Source organism: Ips typographus, linkage group LG1, assembly GCF_016097725.1.
Source record: "Ips typographus isolate SLU linkage group LG1, UJ_Ityp_2.0, whole genome shotgun sequence".
NCBI lineage: Eukaryota > Metazoa > Arthropoda > Insecta > Coleoptera > Curculionidae > Ips > Ips typographus.
Genome location: NC_138422.1, coordinates 11,693,158 through 11,716,684, shown reverse-complemented (window position 1 = coordinate 11,716,684; position 23,527 = coordinate 11,693,158). Strand labels below are relative to the sequence as shown.

At 33.2% G+C, this 23,527-nt stretch overlaps 1 protein-coding gene and 1 long non-coding RNA gene across 11 annotated transcripts in view; one reads left to right on the top strand and one right to left on the bottom strand.

The window, feature by feature from the left end:
• The window catches only part of Pde11 (Phosphodiesterase 11), a 122,415-nt gene extending 99,701 nt beyond the window's left edge, over positions 1-22,714 (bottom strand). For 2 of the 10 annotated variants that reach the window (XM_081984519.1, XM_081984553.1), the window contains exon 1: positions 21,625-21,874. In XM_081984519.1, the coding sequence (XP_081840645.1) occupies positions 21,625-21,676 (52 nt within the window). In that variant the 5' untranslated portion in view covers positions 21,677-21,874. Of the gene's footprint in view, positions 1-1,493; positions 1,927-6,468; positions 6,527-18,272; positions 18,509-21,624; positions 21,875-22,310; positions 22,404-22,662 lie in introns of those variants that run through there. The other 8 variants (XM_081984527.1, XM_081984560.1, XM_081984536.1 and 5 more) reach the window with 7 other exon arrangements.
• Positions 21,015-21,892, top strand: LOC145732446 (uncharacterized). The gene is made up of 3 exons (XR_014179013.1): positions 21,015-21,477; positions 21,549-21,642; positions 21,753-21,892. It is a non-coding gene; the product is annotated as an uncharacterized LOC145732446 (long non-coding RNA).
• Positions 22,715-23,527: the final 813 nt, after the last annotated feature.

Genomic DNA, 23,527 nt, shown 5'->3' with positions numbered 1-23,527 from the left:
AAGTTTACACTGGGTTTTGAAGGTCACGTGACTGTTTTTGATAATGTCAACGGGTTTTTACAGTGTTGCAAGCTCAAAAATTGAATTATCCAAGTCATGTGACGTGTATTTTGCAATTTAAGTCTTTACAACTGTCTAAATTTAATTTATCAATTTTCCAAAGTTTAAACTGCGTTTTGAAGGTCACGTGACTGTTTTTGACAATGTAAACTAGTCTTTACAGTGTTTCAAACTCAAAAATGGAATTATCCAAGTCATGTGACGTGTATTTTGCAATTTAAGTTTTTACAACTGTCCAAATTTTATTTATCAATTTTCCAAAGTTTAAAGTGCGATTTGAAGGTCACGTGACTGTTTTTGACAATGTCAACTAGTGTTTACAGTGTTGCAAACTCAAAAATTGCATTATCAAAGTCACGTGACGTAGTTCTTACAATTTTACCACTGTCTAAATTTAAAATTCTATATATTTAATTTTTCAAAGGTTCTTTTAAATGATAGGTCCTTATTTGACACGAACTAACTTGGTTACTATGACAGTTAGAAGATTCGTTTAAACGTCAAAATATAATCCGTAATTTCAGACAATCGTACAACAAATATTTTTGTTTTAGGCAGTTTTAAGGCATTATCACTATGAGGCATTTTAAGCAATAATAGAAGCATTGTGAGGTATTTTAAAGGCATTTCAAGGTATTTTGTATGCAAAAAGGCATTTTGGTGTACAAAAAATGATCGGCCGTCTACCCCTCGGGTAAAAGAATCAAGATTCAAATCAAAATTACAAGCTACATATTGACATTCGAACGAAACTCCTAACTGTCACAAGGACCAAGTTAGGAGCTGTCAAATTATGACATCTTCAAGTAAAACTTGTTTACTTGCACTGCTCTATTTCCCGATCAATATCTCGGTTGTTTGTATTTTTTGAAAACAAAAGTTTTTTTAATAGAAAACTAAAATTACGAGCTACATTTCGACGTTTATACGAACCTTCTAGCTGTCATAGTGACCAAGTTGACACGTGTCAAATAAGGACACACATCTTAAAATAAACAGAAAAAAAGTGACAATTTCGGGATTTTTTTATTTCGATTCGGGAAATCTAATTGACAGATATGGGAACCGTTTATTTAAAATAATCAAAACATGTGTCAAGCATCTGACATATGTCAAGTTTGACACTTTGACATTAGATTTTGGCAATTCGGCGATTGATACTGCAACTTCGCCAATTTAATTATGCTGTCAGATTAAAATTAACGAAGTTGGCTTTTGAATAAAATATAAACAAACATGATAGGGACACACTGTATATAATTTTTAATATACCCATTGTACTACATATTTTCTTGATGCAAAAACCAACGTACACAATTAACAATATGAATGAACCTACTGAGCAATTGTAATTTGGAATTTACAGTTGAATGGGCGACCACGAATTTAAACTGGCGAAGGTTAAACGCTGTATAGAAATAATCTGACAGTACCTAACCTTAAACTTCCATGTTTTTGTTGTGGTGTATATGCGTATGTCACGGCAATATAATCACTCTCAGAAATTCCGTCTCTGTCCCGTTAGTGTTGTTGCACTTTTACAGTCTTCTTTTCGGAGCACACTGGTCATTAACCGAACACTGAATTAATTTAAAAGAGTTTCAACCCCGACAACGGTAAACTGCTACGTAAGTTGGAACCCGAACCCATACCGATTTCCATTTAGGAACTAAAGTATTTTTGCCTTTAAAACTACGCCAGCGGACAAATGCGCAGGTCGCGCTTTTTCGTATTTGATCCTCTCCGAGAGTAGTAGTAGTAGTCTGTTTTAATTTCGTACCCAATTTTAGGTTCATCAACCAATTCAAAACCTCTCGATCAAATATTCAGCACAATCGAAAAGATCAACACCGCAGTCGAACGCAAACTGATTAACTGATTCTCTTCCGGGTTTCTGCTTTGGGTTCTAGTTGTTGTAATTATATTTGGGTTTTTAGCGTCTCAGTGTTAGCTACTCGTTTAATTAGATGTATCATGGCTAAAAATAGGGAAATTTAGATTAAATACGGCTTTTCCATAGTTGAAACAGACAGTGACCCCTGTAAATCGCGGGTTGAACTACGACTTTAATACGTGGATGAACCGCTTAGTTATCTGTCTGAAACTTGCGTTCGATATTAGTCCATGGTGCAATGTTTCGATTTTACTTCTTGATTGATTTGCCTCCTACCTGAATTAGATCGTTTTTAGGGCCATATTAATTTATGACGACGAACCATTTACCCTAAAATTACCTCTAAATGTAACATATGTACTCCTAAATGTAGAAAACGATCAGGGAGAATTAGCGCAGGATGATCAACAGCGTAAAATCATATGGGAAAACTATATTAGCAATAAATGTAGACGACAAAGACCTCTCAGGTCCTCCTATCACAAAAGACGAAATTATAAGAGCGATCGATACATCAAAAGATCGAAAGACGATTGGCACACATCGCGTACCTGTAGACTTGCTCAAACTGTTGGACGACAAAAGCATCACAGCTCTTCAGCCATTTCGATGTTAACCAAATGGTTAACATCGAATTTTATCCCCTTGCCGAAAAAGAACAATGCAACAAAATGTGCTCATGAATCATACACTGAAGATATTCCTAAAGATTATCCACTACAGAATATCAATGAAGTGCGAAAGAAACATCGGATCCACACAATTTGGATTCGGACGAGGTTAAGGCACGAGAGAAGCATTAGTTGCGACTCAAGTACTGATTCAGAACTGCAACGATCAGAGAAAGGACATAATGCTGTGTTTCATCGCTTATGAAAAGGCGTTCGACAGAGTCCAACATCATAAACTGATCCGAATCCTAAATAGATTGGACATACCCCACAAAGACATCCGCTGCATTCAAAGCCTATACTGGAACCAAATGGCTGGAGTCAGAGTTGGTAACGATCTCACAGAAGCAAGACCAATTTGTAGAGAGGTCAGACAAGGGTGTGTTCTCTCCCCACTTCTCTTCAATTTATATTCTGAAGCCATCTTTCAGGAAGCACTAGAAGAAAGCAACGTGGGCGTTAAGGTGAATGGTGTATGGGTCAACAATATTCGTTATGCGGACGACACAGTTCCAGTTGCAGATAACATGGAGTATTTACGGGATATGCTTGGGACTGCCGGGAAATGCAGTAAGAACATAGGCCTCAATATCCAACACCAAGAAGACTAAATTCATGATAATTACTCGAAAGCCACAAGAATTTCAAAACTCAAGCCTAACATATGAGAATCAACCCATAGAGCCAGTAAATAAATTAAAAATCTAGGAACGTGGCTGTGTGAAAACTGGGAATTTGTCAAATGTTATGTCTGGATAGTGTTGCTTTATGGCATGGAGAGATGGACACTGAAGGCGAGCACTATGAACAAGATGGAAGCATTCGAATTGATAATTGAGGGAAAGATAGAGGGAAAGAGAGGAATCGGCAGGAAAAAGATGTCATAGCTCCGCAACGTTAGGCAGTGGACAGGTCTGAAGACAATGCAAGAACTAATGCATACCATACGTAATAGGGAAGAGTGGACAAATGTGATCGCAAACATCCATTAGTAGACACGCAGCAGAAGAAAATTACTTCCTAATTGTAGGTGTATGTTACAAATTGTTGTAAATAAAATATTGCGACATATTTTATTTGAAAAATATTGAATTTGCTCTATATTGTTTTTAAAAATAAGGGTAAATTCTATAACCCTGATATCAGACAAGATAATCTAACAATTCCTATACAGGGTGAAAATTGTATTCATAGAGCAGTAAATACGATTTGTACCGATTGTACTGTCTTTATCATCTTAGCTTCATGGAGTTGTTTAAGACAGTTACCACTATTGTCCCAGCTCGAAATATATCCAGAATAGACAGTTACACATCACAACTGCCAAATAACAACACATGAAACTATAAAATAGATAATAATATGATTTACACTGACTGTATAGCTTTTAAACAAAGTTTTATTGCTCCATGGAGTGGTATTTCAGTTTATGACAGTTAAATATGATTAAAATAAACACCTCATGACTATCCATTACTCTACTCATAGACCTATAAACAAGCATTAAATGTGATTTGTATTGAATGTACAGGGTGGTCACGGGATACAGAACAAACGGCAATAGAAAAAAAGTAAGATAGGAGTTGCGAGCTCAATTTTTTAGAGTTTAGTCTGCTGTCTGCTGGTCCAATCAGAATTGGGCTGTCGTCATTGTCACACATGATTTGGATATACAGAGGATTTTTGGAAAAAAATTCTGCAAAATAAAGATTGAATAAACGGCTGCTTTAATTTGTTATTTAATGTTTTAGAGATTTTGCTTTATCAATAATAAAATAAATGAAGTAAAACTTTTCTGACAAATAAATAACAATCTTATAACTTTTTTTATGAAAAACTAGCCTTTTCCAAAAAAAAGTTAAGCTTTTTGTATTTAAATTATGACAAATGTTTTTGAGATGAGAAAAATGACGCGAAGATAATATTATTTAAACAATTTGTAATTTACCAGTAGTCTACTGATAATTGTCAAAATAACTGTAATAAATCTCAGAAACACGTCTTGTTTCGAAAACTGTAAGAAAACTGTAATTTTTGCAAATTGTAGGCAAACTTTGACCGTTTTGATATCTGTGACATTAATCACGTGGTTTTTGGAGTATAATTTAGCTAGGCAGTAACGTGACCACTGTGAAAATAACAAATGTCATAAATCTCAGAAACAACGAAACCCTGATTTTTGTAACTTTTAAGCACAGTTTAACACTTTGACGAAAACGACAAAACGTTATTTACCAAAAATAAATAAACTCTTTAAAGAATATGAAGCTATAAAGCAAATTGGTACATTCCATCAAAGATTTGATGAAATAAAGGAACGCATCAAAGCACCCTTACACTAAATTAGTAATATTATCTCTAAAATGTCCACCTTTGATCCCGTTCTAAACGTGATTGTGCCTCATTTTCCACAGAATTTTCACACCCTCAAATTTTGTTCAAAAGTAAGCTTTTATCAAAAAGCTTCTACTCGACCTTTTACCGGCTCACTTTGACTTTTCTAGTCTGTACGGGGTAATCTTCTAGTTAAAACGTATCCATTAGGGAGGAGCCGCTTACCGGAGCAAAGTTAAGGTCGGAGCTTAAGCCGACCTTTGAAGTCAGAGAGGGGATTTTGATATTACTAAGAACAGTAAAGCGGATTTTAGTTTAAAACATCTTTGGCATAATAAAAATCCGGATAACTTGATGTTTGTTTATACTATAATATAAAGCTCAGATTAGTACTAATAAAGGACAAGTGTGGAAAGTGCTAATTTTCCGTACGGTGATTTGACGTAAAAGAATAAAGAAGCTCGTAGTGTCATCAATATTTTAGTGACCACTATTGTTAATGTAATCATGTTACAAGCTTTGAAATTACACTCTTTTCATTAAGTGGTAAAAAGAATTAAGACATTTCCGCAAACCTTTGCATAATACAGAACAGCTAAAGTTTTTTATTTATATTTTAATTTTGTCATTAACTAATTTAATACAAACAAAATATTTACTGGTAGTCTTAATGATTCGTACAATACTTAACTTAGTCCATTTATTGTAAAATGGTTTTGTTTTCTTGTAGAGACTATGGAAAAGCATACAAACTTGGATAAAGTAACCACTTTTAAGACCGTTACTTTGTTTCAGGATTACGCCAAAGAGAGTCGTTAAGGTCGAGATTTGTTGTACACAGATCAGTTTACTTAAGGAGGTTTCCATAATAATGGAAAATAATGGTAAGCAAAATTAGACTTTATTGATGCAGCCTTGAAAGAGGATGGATTAATAAAATTCTTAAAATGCTTTTATGCAACAAACAGGCTTTTCTGTCATGAAGCAACTTAATTAATTTCTTAGGAAAACAGATTTATTATTATGTAGAAGACTAGAACAATTGACTGAGGGTTTTTTTTCTGTATTTTGACCTTTAAAAAGTTTTATTATTATTGAAAGTAATTACACAAATATGGTTAACACCTACATAAATAATTATAGTAAAGACATTTCACATTTATGGAAGGTTGTATAAACCTCGTTTAACTAACTCAAAACACAGGAAACTCATTTCAACGCTGGGTTGTAAATTAAAAACTGACGGTGTGTTTTTAGCAGAAAAGTAATTGAAGTAATGGTTTTTTCGAGCGTGGATGAAATTGCCGTTATTTTTATTACCCTCACCGAAATCGATTCTCTGCTATTTAACTGGAAGACAATGGCTTTTAAATTTCCGCTTTATAGGCGTATAAATGACACGTGGGCGTTCCAATTAACCCGGGCAGAGAGTCGATAAAATTTACACACCTAAATCGACTAATTCCCCCCAAAACAATCAACAGGTAACGTACAAACTAATCATCATACCTTCCCCTATGCCTTCCAGCTCCACCTCCTCCTCTGTTTCCATAATGGAAATGTGTGATCTAAAAATAACCTTGATGATGCGGTTTTAATGGAAAAGCGCGACACGCATCCGGAAAAACATGCCGTTCAATTTGCTAACTTCCACGTTCTTCCAAATGGAACAGCACGAAAATGAAACGGTTTACAACTAACGTATACACGAGTAGAGTGTTCGGTATTTGCCCCGGTTGCTATGGATATGCAGGAGACGCCGCAAAACAGTGGCGTAACATCAGATTTTTTACAACGGGATCTTTTACTTTAACCAGTATAATTCAGCCCGTGCATTACAATACTGAAGATAAGTGGGTGTCGTGCTCGGTTCTATTATGTAAAGCGGACGACGTTAACGACCGGCATAATTTAAGGGAATGTGACGCACGTTTTGCTAAATAAATGTCTGTCCGTTTAGGTTATGTAAATTTTGACCCTCCTCGGATAATTTATGGAAACAAATAGCAGAACTGTCCCCGTTTTTGGTTTCTACCGAAAAAAAACTACGTTACTGTGCTATACGTCTCGTAGGGATAAAGTGCTTTCTTCTTCTTTCCTGAATTCGGGCGAGACGGTGCAACTTGTCTAAAGTCGTAAAACAAAAAAAAGTGAGAAATAGAATATGCAACATCTGTGGAAATTCCGGTAGTGTTATTAGTATCTTTGACGATTTTAAATCAGTTCGTTCTGTTGATATCTAGAATTTTCTACTTGAATAGCTCATTAGGTTTTTACAAAATTGATATCAAAAATCTCCATGCAAAGGAATTGGAATAGAAATTGCAATTATTATGAATGCATAAAAATTTTAGGTTTTTTGCCATTTATATGACAAAAAACAAAATAAAATAGAAAGAGGTAACAATATGAAAGATAAATGTTTTGATTGGGACAAATAATTTGTCACGCGTCACCGTTTTTCAATTTAAACTGATATTTCCAAAGTCACGTGACTCTTTACAATGAAAATGATCAGGTGATACTTCTGTAAACGTCACAAAAATAAATAACATAACCTTAAGCAAACTTTAGTTATTTAACTTTGTTTGTGTTTGGATCTGGAAGAGTTAGATTTGCAATAACAAGATATGCTTATAGACCTTATCCAAAGTTTTCCTAGTATCTGGAACAAAAAACATTTTTCAAATGTCATTTTCTACTTATTTTTATGAATGATGGTCATATTTTTTAAGAAATAAGAAGTCAGGTAACCCTATCCTTAGTTATTTTTTTATGTTTAAAGACTCTTTATTTTCAAATACCATTCAATTCAAAGTATAATTTTGCTCATTCATATTCAAGTTTAAAAATCAAATACATAAAAAATTATTGAAAAAATATTGTAAGATTTCAAAGGCGCTTATCAGTATATTTACACTTATACATAGGCAGTTTAAATGTAAAATCAGTCACATAATTTTGTTTTAAACTACATGTGACCTTAAAAAATTTGAGACTTAAAAAAAAAAAAATATTTATTTTCAACCAGGTATGTAATAACGTTAATTCTTATATGTAAACCAGGTGGAAAATGAAAATTACCTGCTTTCACTTTCCACCCGGGTGAATGTCAATATGCGTTTTGTCATATCTGGGCTTACTTCTTATAGTTACGAGACTATGCCGCCACCTCTGCAACAGCTCGTAGCTCAGGTGATGATGAGTAACATCTGCTTCAGAAATCTCCATGTTAAAAGCACTTTAAGAAACGTTTCAGCTCAAAATATTAAAGACGGAATAGCACAATAATGACGTTGTTAAGATTGTAAACAAATCACCAGCCGTTTATTATGGTTGTAAGTCATAACTACTTGTACCTATACTACCTTATTGTTAGAGACTATTAGCAATCAATATTTCAACTGAACGATTTATTAAAAGTTCGATGAGATTTTGATAAATGGTTGAAAATAAAATAGTATACAAACCACGGTAGAAAGTTTAATTTCTGTCTCGAGATAAAGTTCACCTCGACTTCGTCTCGGCGAACTACCTAAATCAAACACTTTCCACCTGAGTATGTAATATACTATTTCTGTTCATAACTTTCAACTGCTATTTTTAAATTATAGTTATCTAGAAGCTGTCAAAGGACTTTGATTATCTAATTGCAGATACAAACCCAGTTTAACTAACTTAATAATAATATACTTTTTCTAATTTTGGCATATAAAGTGACACTTTTCTAAACTGATTAGAGTGACAAAACGTTTTACTTTTCGTAACTAGTTATGAAAAGTTCATTTCATCACTCCCTGTTTTTATGCATTTCCGTAGAAACATATGGGCGACATCCATCATAACATGTCGTTGTCACAGTTTATACAAGGTGCTATGAAAGTGAATATTTGTGTTAAATCACTTTAAAAGATGGTTTTCACAGCTTTTTGGTCAAAATTAGAAAAAATTATGTATGCAACACGTTTCGAAAATGTCTTATTGTGTAACTCATTCAAATTGTAGGACCTCGCTGCGCTCGCCCTACAAACATTCATTCGTTACACAAAATCGAACTTTTCGTAACTGGTTACATAAATAGCTATTTTACATACTAACTTTGATGTCAAATGTAAATTGATTAGATGTTTTTTGATTTAGTTTTTTTATTACGTAATTACATGAAGTCAAGCTTTCAAAACTTTATAGAAACTATGTGATTAAATTTAGTTGCATTCGATTTATGAAACCGTGTGTGTATAGTTAATTATAGTCATCCATCATCCGATAATAAACTCTGGCTTAAATTGGCTTTAATAATTTTGTGAAATTAATTTCATATGCGTTCGTAATTTGATTAAGTATGATGCACATTTTATGTTTGGTTATCTGTGCACAGTAATTTAAACCGATTACGTAGCTTTTGCAATTATTGATTGATTTTTGTTGAGTTATTTATTTTAATTTTGTCTCTAAAGTGTATAATTTATTTGCCAAAATGAGAAATAGTATATTATGTTATAGGAATAGAAAGAGGCGATTATTGTGTTCTATTTTTTTTTAAATGCATTTTAGACAGTTTCCACAAATGCAAAATTGTATTAAGAAAACTAGTAAATTTAGTGGATTGAAATTCAAATCTTATCCAAGCGAAATTCAACTCAAAGTTGAAATTCTAACAATAGGCAATAATCTAGTATTTGCAAGACGTCTTATTCAGAAAACTTTAGCTAGTTAACCGATTATATAACTTCTATTCGAAAACTTTCAGCGAAAGCTCATAAAACTTAAATAAACCTGACTGGCTCGAATTCCTGGTGCAGTTATATTAAAATGCAACAAGCGTGCTCTAGCGCTTTATAAACTCGGATCGAGGTCCTCACTTAACGAGCGTTGTTGTTGAACATAATCGAAATTTTTTTGCTCCGTCAAGCTGACAATATAAAGCACTCCGGAAACTATATTTTACGTTTCCTTAAGCTGATACGTTGCGAAACTATACAGCTGAATCATATCGCTGGTTCTCCGGAATAGTGACAAAATCCATCTATGGTCCATTTATTTTCCCGTGGCGGTTACGTCATCATTTGTTTTTCTTGTCTATTACATCCGTTCTGAGCGCGATAGAATTTTGACGTCATCTAGTCACGTCGGCAATGAATCAGGACGACAAAGCCCGGAAAATCGGCCGCCATTGTTGAGAAAAAGTAAACAAAGAGACATTTTTTATTTTTGATGTAAATTTTACAATATTTTAAGGAGTATTTTGATTTAACTTGTTTTTAACTGCGATACTACGTGTGAGACTAGATAATGTGTGTGGGTTTCGGTAGTCAGTTTTGAAAATGCCACCTTCTTAATACACTATCAAGGGACCCAGTGAAACATTCTGAAGGAACTAGAGTTTGTGGAACAGAAAAGAATGCCTTTTCTAATAGAAAACACTGTCACAATGAAACAGCCCATATATTTACTTACTCCCAAGAAGAGTTTTTACAAGAACACTACAAAAACCAAGTTTATTCAAGCCAGTGGTTCTCGAAGAAACATGGATATAGAGTAAAGGTGTATTTAGCAGAAGCTGACAAGGTGATTTACCTAATATTATAAAAAGGACTCTGGTAGAGGTATTAATGAGCTGCTAATACTAAATAGCTTATGTTTGAGGTACCTTTATTTGCCTAATCTGGAGTTTGCTAATCATGCTTTGAAAGGGTCCAAATTTAAAAAGTCCCATTATCAATTGCTCTAAAAGACTCTAAACAAAAGGTGTTTGAAGCTATGGTTATGATGGTGTCAAAATCCATATGCAGAGTGTTGAAAAAACAAATTTCTAGTAAGTTTCAGGTAATATTAGAAAGATTAGCCCTTATAAATTTTGCCATATCTTCTCTGACTATAAGGCTAGAAACAGATGGTGCTACTGTTAAATACTTTTACATCAGATAGTAGGTTAAATTACTATTTTAATTGTATTATTTACACATTATGAAATATATAAATAATATCTTTAAAAAGTACACTCAAGTTTCTTTTTTATCTAAGAAGTCTAGTTTTCTTCATAAACAATCATAAAATTAGATAATTTCTTTAACTGAGGTACCTACCTGCTCTTACAATAAATTGAACTGAAATTGAAAAAACATGTTAAATAAATCACAAAACAAAACCAAATTGATATGTATTTAATGCTGGGTAAATTTACAAAATAAATAAGCAATTTATATCACAAAACCAAGAAGCAAATTCTTAAAACACCAACAATTCTGTTATAAGTTAAAACACTGCTTTAGGATTTAATAGTCCCCAGTGTACACACATTGCCTTTCCTTTCTTGCAAATTTTATGGAATAATTCTTGAAACGTTGGTATTGGGCTGTTAATGACTCGTTTGAATGCACCTATCTGTGATGTTCTTTCCAGATAATTTAAATTGAATGTGGTTGTTGTTCCCAAGCCAAAGTTTGATTGGAACCTTCCGCCTTTGTTTACCACCAAATGTTGCAAGTTTTCCAGTTTGGTGAAGAAAAATCTTGAATTCTACGAAGGTCTCGCAATAACAACACTAATTAATAAACTTAAACAACCCTAAATTAAGTTTTTATTTCTTCTGTTTGTAGTTTTTGGTGTTTTTCAACTTTTTAAAATTCCTAACCTCAAAATGTTGTTTAGAATGTTTAGCCGACTGTCAGTTGGGACTGTGCCCTATGTTGCCACATCTTCCACGAGCAGATGTGAACCTGGTGTATTGTTTGTTGCAGTAATAAACGGACCGATGAATTATACAGATTTCGAAAAAAAAAAGCATTTATTGCATGCAAAACATGTGAGATTCTTAGAATGTTTTTTTTCAAAACAATAATGTTTTCTCCTTTTCATTTATAATTGCTTAATGAAAGATACATATTGTAAGGTTTAAAGGAGGAATTTGTCAATACGGCAACGTCCAAACAGGTGATTAAAAAGATGGATAGCCTAGCTTGTAATAAACGACGTGCGTAAATTTCAATATGGCGGAGCACTTGATGACGTAACCGCCAAGGGAAAAAAATGAACCATACATTAGCAAGGAACAATAACTGAATAACTTCTATGATAAAGACATCACTTTTAACAGTCTGCTGATGTAGATGGATTTTGTAGATAAATTTTGATTTTAATACAAAATGACTACTACCAACTTGGAACCCTTTGCTTTGTCGCTCCATATGCACTTGATTACGCTTCTATTAAAAGTTTAGCAGCTAAAGACGAACAAAGGCACAGCGAAAAATTTCAAGCTGGGCACGTAACTTTTAGAAATTTAAATTAGTTTTCCCATTCCGGAAGCAACTACTCAATTTAAAGTTTCAAAACTAACTAACAAAGCTGTTCAGTATAATGGCTAGTTCGTATCTGATTATGCTTTTCAGTGGGGAATGCTTTTACAACAAATAAACACGAGTCCAGTTTGTTCTTGAGTTAGTAGCCGTTTGAATTCAATTACAGTTTCGATTATTTTGTGCGGAAACCGAATCGTAATGGTAGTGTTTGTGCATTATAATGCTGGCTTTAAATTTAATTTTTCCCGATCCAAAATGAAAATATTGAACAGCATTACGCAGTCGGTTTAAAAGTTTAAATAAACAATTATCGTGGACTGGCTGATATGAAAATGTGTATCATAGCTTAATAAATTATGCGTGGGATGTTTTGGCCTGGAATTGTAATTCAGCTAATTATGAATCATCATTTAAGCGTTGTTTGGGAAGTGTCAACTATCAACGTCGTTTCTTTGATATTGCTTGCGTCTGTGTGATCAGTTAATTTTTTATTTTTAAGATTATTTGTGTGCGAAAGAAAATTATTTATAACCATCAAATTATCTGTTCTAATAGTGAAAATAAGTCTACTTTCGAGGAAAATCCAATATGATTTTATAAATTTTTTATTGGACATTTATACGGAACAGAACAACATCACTTCAGGTTATTCTATACTATATTCTGATTGAGAATTTCGATGAGGCAATTTCCTTGCATAACACGAAAACACCGTTCGAATCGATTTAGAATGCATAATACCACGTCTAAAATATACTTTTCACGTAACGCAAGTAGGTGTCTTGCAACTTTTCCGGAAAATTGTGTATTTTTCCCCTTTATGTAGGAAGCTAATAGAAACTTTCAGTGTCAATAAAGGTGCCCACGACCTGTGACGTCAGGTGTAGATAACGAATATTTTGAAAAAATGTGGTTTGAAAATGTACAAAGATTATTTTCCATCCCTGTATAATATAATACACTGCAATACTACAGCTCAAACTATTATTGGCTCCTAAACCAATGTCAAGTTAAATTCCACTGCACAGTAAATGGCATATTTATACCAAAGGACCTTAAATTAAGTAAAAAAAGCACTTGAAAAATTCAAAGAATGGAGGTCTTTTTTTAGTACTTTTTAAGATTCAATATCTCGGTAATGTGAGGAGTTAGAGAGGCGTGTTTTGGCTCATTTTGAAGTATCATTTATCTTTTTTCTAATGGCGGTTTAGAGAAATTGATAAGAATTCAAATAAAAAAGTTATAACCTTCCAAAAATTGAAATAATTACAATTTTGGTGAAAAGTGCATTTTTGGCTAATTTTTATTTTGTCTCAGACGGGTTCCAATGCAAAGGGCATATTTATACCAAAGAACCCCAAATTAGGTGAAATAAGTACAAAAAAAAAACACTTTACAATTTTTCATTTTTCAAAAAAATTGAAAGAATGGGAGGATATTAGGAGTCTTTTTTAAGTACTTTTTTAGGTTTAATATCTCGGTAATGTGAGGAGCTAGAGAGATGAGTTTTGGCTCATTTTGTAGTATTTTTTATCTTTTTTCTAATGGCGGTTTAGAGAAATTGATAAGAATTCAAATAAAAAAGTTATAACCTTCCAAAAATTGAAATAATTACAATTTTGGTGAAAAGTGCATTTTTGGCTAATTTTTATTTTGTCTCAGAAGGGTTCCAATGCACAGCAAACGGCATATTTATACCAAAGGACCTCAAATTAGGTGAAATAAGTACAAAAAAAAAACACTTTACAATTTTTCATTTTTCAAAAAAATTGAAAGAATGGGAGGATATTAGGAGTCTTTTTTAAGTACTTTTTTAGATTCAATATCTCGATAACGTGAGGAGCTAGAGAGGTGAGTTTTGGCTCATATTATAGAATTTTTTATCCCGTTTCTAATGGCGGTTTAGAGAAATTGATAAGAATTCAAATAAAAAAGTTATAACCTTCCAAAAATTGAAATAATTACAATTTTGGTAAAAAGTGTATTTTTGGCTAATTTTTATTTTGTCTCAGACGGGTTCCAATGCAAAAGACATATTTATACCAAAGAACCCCAAATTAGGTGAACTAAGTACAAAAAAAAACACTTTACAATTTTTCATTTTTCAAAAAAATTGGGAGGATATTAGGAGTCTTTTTTAAGTACTTTTTTAGATTCAATATCTCGATAACGTGAGGAGCTAGAGAGGTGAGTTTTGGCTCATATTGTAGAATTTTTTATCCCGTTTCTAATGGCGGTTTAGAGAAATTGATAAGAATTCAAATAAAAAAGTTATAACCTTCCAAAAATTGAAATAATTACAATTTTGGTAAAAAGTGTATTTTTGGCTAATTTTTATTTTGTCTCAGACGGGTTCCAATGCAAAAGACATATTTATACCAAAGAACCCCAAATTAGGTGAACTAAGTACAAAAAAAAACACTTTACAATTTTTCATTTTTCAAAAAAATTGGGAGGATATTAGGAGTCTTTTTTTAAGTACTTTTTTAGGTTTAATATCTCGGTAACGTGAGGAGCTAGAGAGGTGAGTTTTGGTTCATATTGTAGAATTTTTTATCCCGTTTCTAATGGCGGTTTAGCAAAATTGATAGGAATTCAAATAAAAAAGTTACAATTTGTGGCAAATTTTTATTTTGTCTCAGAAGGGTTTCAATGTTAGATTAGATTAATACTCAAACTTACGGGAGCGTAAATAAAAAAAATGTAATCATAAACCGCGTTCGGGTTCTTAATTACAACGACCATTGTATCTGGCGACAACGTAAACCGATGAATAGTCCTGATGATGGTTCGAATGGAATATTGCGCTATTGTTGAAACGTTGTAGCATTGTTTGAGCCGGAGGCTTTGAAATGCCACGTTGAATAAAGAAAGGGTCCCTGGACGTGTACAAATAAATTTGTTTGCGCTCGAAACGACACTATTTTATCTTTTAATCATTTTCATTTCAAAGTAAACGACGGTTAAGCATGAATTATTATTATAATTTAAAATAGCCTGAAATGGTTAAATTCCACCTTTAAAATATTTCTACCTCTATAAAATACAATTACTCGACAATGCAAAACAATCATTAAAACGAACTAGAATATCTGAACGCCAACAAAATTGAAATCGGGCAATGAATTAAAAATTGGGTCGATACGTTCATATCTGAAAAAACTAAATCAAAAATTGAGCCCACATCGACCGTTCAGTTTTATATTACGCAGGAAGCTCAAGAGCGAAAAGCCATTAAAAGCTCTTTGTTTCGCTAAAATTTAAATCGGTAATAATTTTGAGTGGCAGCGGTTAAAAAAGAATTAAATTCACTGTTCAAGAGAAGTATTATATGAATTGCCACTGAAGCTGTTTAATTAAAAATGAACAAGTTGGTCAGTCTCGCACAAATTATTCACAAACAAAAAATAGGGTGAAAACCTGATTAATTGATTGATGATTGGATACTATAGGAATGTTGTAGGATTCTAATTCTAAATGGTTATTATATTATAGATTTCGGATTTTTTTAGAGGTTAATTTTTTTCATCAGTTTTTATATTTTTTTTTGTTTTTGGTCACTTTTTTGTTTAATACATACATACAACGTATAATCAATTTTGTCATTTTTAAAAAAATTATTATATTTGTTACAAAGCTTGAAAAATACTTTTTTAGAAATGTTATTTTTGACTATTCTTTCCATTAAGAAACGAATGTGTCTGTCATATGTCAACTAATAGAAATCTGATTTTTCAAACTATCTGTTTTTTTTTTCAAAAAACGAAAAACGGATTTGAATTTGTCTTCTATAACTGCAATTCTTTCCCCATTTAACCAACTTTGTAAGTCTGATAGTTTCCAAGAAACCTTCACCAAACATCGGAAAAACCACACTCTGTATACTGTTGAAGTTTTTGAGATTAAAGTTTTAAAATGTATTTAGTTCTACTTGTTCCTGCTTCAAAATAAGTAAAAACCCTTTACTAATTTTAACTTTGAAAACTGGACCTTCTTCCTATATTCAGTCTCATATTTAATTAAAATTACTTAAACATATCGAACTTGAATACACTAACCTTATAAGTAAGTTAACTAACTATAACAAATATTATGATTTAGGTATACATACAATCAAAATTGAACCCCATATATCATCGCAGTGTGCTTAAAGGATTAACAGTTTTGTCATTATTTTTCAAGATTTGTGACTGAAACAATTATTACCAAACAAACAACAAAAACGTGGACAAACAAACGTGTTCTCGTGATTGAATATCCCGTGACTTGTTTCTAACACTGTTATTGAAAGCGTAACAAACGTAAATCTAGGCAAAAAAATCAAACAACCAATAAAACTCGCTAATGATTTAAATACTTCTGTTTATCAACCTGATTTGTGAATATTTAATACTGGTTTACTGAAACAGTTAATGGAATAAACTGAAGTACTTAGTTTGGTCATTATAATACAAATATCTACAGAGACTGTTACAGATTTTATACTTTTGCAAGACGAAAGTAGGGTTCATCATTTTTAATTCATCCTTATTTGTTACTAGTTGAGAACATAGTGAAATAAATAGAGCAATTAAAACTTGCATACTGATTAATGCCATTTTTCTAAAAAACAAGGTTTGTTTTTCTTTTTACCCGGTATAATAATCAGAATGTATAGGGAGGCCAACTAAACATGCAAATACTAACAATAGAATGAAGCAATACGCTAATTATTAACAACATTATCCACTACTACACATCATATAGGCCTCAAAATTGTGGTAGCATTTTATTCGGATATTTTAGGGACACCCTGTATAGGAGACATAGGGTTTATTTATCGTTTTAAAATCGATGATTAAATTTACTTGGCAAGTCCTCCTTCTGTTCAAAAGCAACGTTCTTCAAAACAATAAAAACTCATGTTAGTAATTCGAATCAATTAATAATTCCAGGACACACTTTAATATGTTTGTCGCTCACAGCAGGAATTGAATCCCTTTTTTAGCCATCGAAACAAAATGAAATCCGAGAGTTAGCGGATTTGTTTTGATGTTTCCATACACGACTCTCGGAAGCCCGAAATAATTCAATTAAACCGACCCCCTGGAGCTAGCTCTAATCCAGTCGAGCAGAGGGAATCGCTTCGAAATTGCTCTATTTAATCCTAGTTAAAGTGTTGTGTGTAAACACGATATTATTATTTGCGAGCGGATTAATTCTGATTTGCTCCTGTAGGTTTAGTTTCCATTTCATGTATTTTATTGCATGTTAGAAGGGCTAGTTGTAACTGTAGTCAAATTGTCCCAAACTAACAACAACTCAAAATATGTATGTTATTGGCAGTTTACCACAATGTGAGCATTTATTGATTGAAGAAACATTTTTTAATTCTGTTTTCGTATTAGTAAAATTTTGTTAAATACGTTTTTAACTCAGACAGATAGACAGATGAACGTTTAGAGTGAATTTACATCTTATGTCTGGTAAAAATTAGGAAACGCACAAAGTTTTAAACAAATAAAGCAGTTCTCGTGATTGGTCCCGTGACTAGCAATTGTTGTGGTTATATGCAAAGCAAAGATTTGTGTATAATTCGAAAAGGTAAATAAACAATAAAACCTGATAATGTGTTAAGTAGATTTTGCGTCTATGATGGATCTGACTGATTTCTATTGGAAAATTTCATACATTTTTATTAGCATACAAATATCTGTAGTTTCAATAAATAGGGCTATTCCACAAACTAAAAAATCAGTTTTTATCATTTGGAATAAAAAGCATGAGTGCAACAACAAATAATTTTCAAGTTTTTTTCTTCGGAAGTAATAGAAATTTTCAAAATTTATACGGCATATAATTAAATTCCAAATTTTGTCATAGTTTAATCAACTCCGTATCTCTTACCGTTTGTGGCACTCTGTTAAACTAAGTGATCTAGTAATTAAATGCAAAACAATTACTCAACATTAACTTGATTCTAAAATAATTACTAGATTATCTACCTTAATTAAATTCGACTTGTAAACTCACCTTCTCGAGTAAATCGTAGTGACGTAGGTCGTACCACTCTTTTTCTAAAAGTTCCCATTTTCCTTAAATTCTAAACACTAACCGTTGCAGGTAAACTGGTAACTAAAAATCACAGCAACTGGCTTAGAAAAATCACGGCCGACTAAACTAATTTCGTATTCGATTAACCAGTCTTAGTTTAAATCGGATGCGGTTATAATAACCATACACGGGGAAAACGGCTACTAAAGTTGAACAATAAAATGGTTAAAGCACAATCTGGCCTGCACATAATAATATTTTCAACATCACGCCGTAAATGGATTATGATAATTTCAATTATCACAAATTTGGTTACATTATTTTACCTATCTAGGTAATAATTGTCTGTGTTGTAAATATTTTGCGTCCCTAATAACATGTTTTCAATGATTATTTAATCAACTGATAAGAGTTTGAAGTAAGTTAGTAATTGTATACATTTTGATGTGGTTTCTTCTTTTGTGATTTAAAAAAAAAACTGAATAATGCGCATTCACCAAGCTGTGGATGGATTTAATGAAAAATTTACGGCTGTTTTTGACTTTTTCTTATTTGTGACTACCTAGTAAATAATTATTTACCAAGAAAAGAATTTTTGAAATTTTGACAAGGGGATTGTAATATTTAGGTCTCTAATTAACAAATTAACTGTGATTTTGAAAAAAATAGTTTTTAATAGGTTTATGGGTTTTGAGTTGAGTATCCCGTACTCTCGCCACTGTGAAGGTACAGAAATCCACGAAAACGATCAACATTTCTGAAATTTGATTAATGAAAATGTCAGTAAAATATAAAGTTACGTTTTAAAAATAATTTTTACACTCTGTATATTCGTGAAAAAGGTTTTTGGAGATTTCTCTCTAAATGTTGTCGTTTTCAAGATAATGATAGTTAAACATTGGAAATTTCAATGTTTAGAAGGCTATCAGACAGACAGTATTGAAGATAGAGCAAAATGGTTGGCTATGTGTTACTATATTACTTTTTTCAAATCCTTATTAGAATAGTTAACAAAACACTGACAATTTTGTGATTTGATATTTTCTGTCTTTTTTGTACGCAATTACTATTGTATCTCTGTTCGTTACACGGTTCTGTATCTGTAGAGTGGGGAGGGTGAGTGTAGACCCACAGCACTTAGGCCACATGTGACCCATTGTACATCCTCCCGAGTTGTCCTCCTAGGTCAGCGTCCATCTTGCCTTTCCCAGGAAGGTGGACAGGTCACTAGGGGACATCTCTTTTATGTCGGCAGGTGTAGGCCAAGACTCACCGAACACACACTCTCTTATTGACGATAACTCCGGACACTCGCATAAGACATGCCCGACAGTTTCATCTTCCTGTTCACACATCCTGCATAGAGGTGTGTCCACTAGCCCAATATTATGGAGGTGTTTCCTTAGTTGACAGTGGCCAGTCAGAAATCCTACTGTTAAACGTAGGTTTTTCCTGGTCATCGCCAAATGTTTCTTCGGCGCCAGCTTCCCAGGGTCACCCAGAGTGATCCTGGCAAGACTGCATCCTTTGATTCCATCCCATCTCTTTAGGGATTGAGCATGGGTGTAGCGTTTGGCTAGTTCCGCAATTGTCGAAGTCATCAGACCGTAGGTGTTCTGGGTCCTAAAATTTTTAGTCCAGCCGCTACCCTGGCTAAAGAGTCGGCAATGCGATTACCTTTGCTCCTATCGTTCCCTTTTACCGAGGCGTTAGCTAAATCTTGGTGGCACTCTAGTACTAGCCCTGAGGTAACACGTTGTCTGTTCAGGGCTAATAGGCTAATAGGGCTTGTCTACTGTCCGTGCAGATTATTATGTTTTTGTCAGAAATACCTTTTCTGGTTAGTTCTTTTGAAGCCAGTTCCGTTTGAACCACGCTGGTATTTTTTCCCATTCCCCACTTAATCCTTAGGCTTAGTGACCTAGTAGAGTAAACTCCACATCTTGAGCCTTCTTTGGTTTTTGAGCCGTCTGTGTAAATACGTATTGCATTTGCAGCATCTGACTCTGTGTTCTGTTTTATTTGTATTTTGTTAAACACAAATCTGGGTTCAATTGCATCACTGGCTGCCTGCAGTGAGTGCTTCTCGCCATAGGCTTAGCCTCAATTGACCTGCTCCTACTGCGGGGTTTACACCAGCCGTGCGCAATCGTAACATGGCCATTAACGCAACCTCCTTAACGTACAGGTCCAGAGGGGTCAGACCAGTAATTAATTCCATTGCCGCGATTGGTGTTCTCATGGCTCTTGTGAGGTTTAAACAAGCCATTCGCTGAATTTGATGTCATTTTCCGATAGCCGTTGCTTGTAGAACCTTCGGTCCCCATGCAATGGCTCCGTACGTTAACATAGGTCTTATTATTGCAGTGTAGATCCAGGTGACCACGCGGGGTGAAAGACCCCATGTACGTCGTTACACGGTTTTCCTTATGATAGATTTTTCTACCACATCTGTATTTCTGTATATTATTACCACAACATAATATACCACAGTTATATTATGTTATTCACTTTTTTTACCATAAACATAGCTTTAATTAAACTCTTATTACTACTCCACTAAGATTAGCAATAAATATAAATTTTAAAGGTTACTAATTAAAAAAATTGTCATAGTTTTAAATAAGAATAGTTTGAACTACATTATTCTGAGTTTGACAAAATTACTATTTTTGTGGCAAAACACATCAAAAATGACCATTTATTCAAATGGTGCCTTATTCTGTGTTTTGTCAAATATCATAAAATATGTACTATTAAAATTCCTTTTGCAAATGCCAGTTTACTTAAAAAATTAAATGTGAAATATTCAAATTGCCTTGAGGTTTTTCCAGAAAATCTTTCGTCCGAGAAATGTATTTGATTAATAAATTCATCCATCTTGCTATCAGGATCAATCAATACGTTAACTAGCACGTTAAATAATTATTTCGTCTATTGTTTAAATCGTCGTAATCTGTAATAGTATAATACAATTACCTTAGCTATTAGTTATTATACTTATAAACATTCAGTCAAGCACAGTCACAGCATTGTTCATGCTATATGCGCAGTATATTTGCGTTAATCACAGCAATCGTTGGTTGTTTGTTATTGATCAAGAAAAAACAGCAAGCTGAAAGCGGCTTTTTTTGACCAATCACAAATTAATCACTGGACATTTACACAAATGTTGTAGAACAAAGTAAGTTTGTAAAAAAGTAGTCTGACTAATAATCAATATTCTCAAACTTTATCAATCAATTTATCTTCTAGATTCAGTGTACGATCTTTTAATTGTTAAAACAAGACGAATTTTAACTTAATAACCAAGTAATTTAAACGATCTTACCTGGAGTTATGACTAAAGGTGAAGGTTTGATAATAATCCGTTTCATTGTCATCGTTTCACACACTCACTTTAGGCATATAAATTTATTAACTTCAACGCTTATCGAACGTAAATATTTTGATTTTCAGATTTTAAGATAACCGCAAATTCCGCACACTCCAATGTGTTATCCCGAATTTGACAATCTGCTTGTGGTGTGGAATAATGGATTTACCAACTATCTGACTCGCAAACTAACACACTGATAATTACTCACTACCCAGAAAATCACATTTTGGCACAGAACACAAACTACTACAATTTTTTAGGCATATCGAGGCAATTACTAACCTTATCGTTAATGGATACGATAATACTACTTAGATAGGACGGCTTTTTTTTTGTCAATGAGAAAAATATTATCTATGTACATAATCTCGACATGTATATGTAAACTAGCAATCCTTTGCACATATAGAATAGAGTTTCCGGTTGCCACATTTTAAGCAACATGTCACGTTTATCTTTTCTTCGCAACTAAATAATAAACATGAACCGCGTCCAACAACTGGCTAAAGCTTATTATTTACTGAAAACGTATTTATAAGTTTATTTCCGATTGTTTGGCAGCAAATCAAAAAATCAGCCAAGGACAGAAAACGTTCGTTTTCCTAATCATTTCGAGTCAAACTGAATAAATTACTTACTTAGTTTAAAAGATAGGAGATGTTTTCGCATCTTGTTGACAGGAAAATCACACACACAACTGTCTTTGAACCGCACAGAAAAATTCTTTTACTCTGAAAGAGACATAAATCATAAGACCAAAAACAATTATTGTTTATAGTAAGAGTTTTTGCAACACTATTTCAACTACTACAAAAACATGGCACTAAAAAATAATGTCTTTTGTCCCAGTATTGAGCATCGTTTCTCAGAACTACATTCCTGAAAACGCTGAATCAAATTGGGTTAAACTAGCATTATTAAATTTACAATATTCAGGTTAAAGCAAAAACTCGTCTGCACACGTAATTAAAAAATAGTTAAAGCACGTACCCTCAATAAATCACCAAAACAAAAGACTGACGCACTTTACCGTTGCACCAATGACGAGCGTGGCAGCTGAATGGCACGTACGCACTAACGCAATACTTCAGTTAGTAAAATCATTAACAAATTAACATTTTTCTTATAAAGTAATGTTGTTTACGTAGTACTTCCTATTATCGTTGTATAGCAGGACTGGTTAAGCGGTTGAGGTGTTTTTTTTTTGATAATAATAGAAGAAAAACAAGCATGTCAATGGTTGACCGCAAGATTTAACAAAATGTTTAGCTTCTGAATGTGTCCAAGATAAGGAAGGACACTCTGGATGGAATATCCGGAATCGAAAAAGAAAGAATTGCACAAGCATATATGAGGAAAACCAGACAAAAATAGTGTGACGTAGCTGTCAATAATCACGTAAATGGTTTGAATTTGTTTGGGTTATTTTTCCACTTGGTTTGTAGTTGTATGAGTCTGTCAGTTATTTTAGTCATGTTCGTACGTTCGTAGAGAAGTTGGTTGGATGGGTTGTGTAGTGGGTTTGCAGGATGTCGTATTTTTGTTATTAGTCTTAGAGCAATCTGTTCAGTAATTTGTGTATATTTTTTAGTCTTGTCCGTAGCGTTTGCTCTAAGTAAGTGTCCGTAGTCCAGGACCGGTCTACAGATGGATTTGTATATTTGAGTTGCCGTTTTGGTACTGATGCCTTTGTTTTTGTATGTTAGTGACCTAAAGTGTTTTGTTCTTTTAATAATTTCAGTCCGGACATTTTTAGGGTGTTTTGTGAATTTTAGTTTTTGGTCCAGTGTTATCCCTAAGTATTTTACGTCTTGATTGGGATCAGTTGTGTGTCCGTCTGCGGTTATGTTTGGTG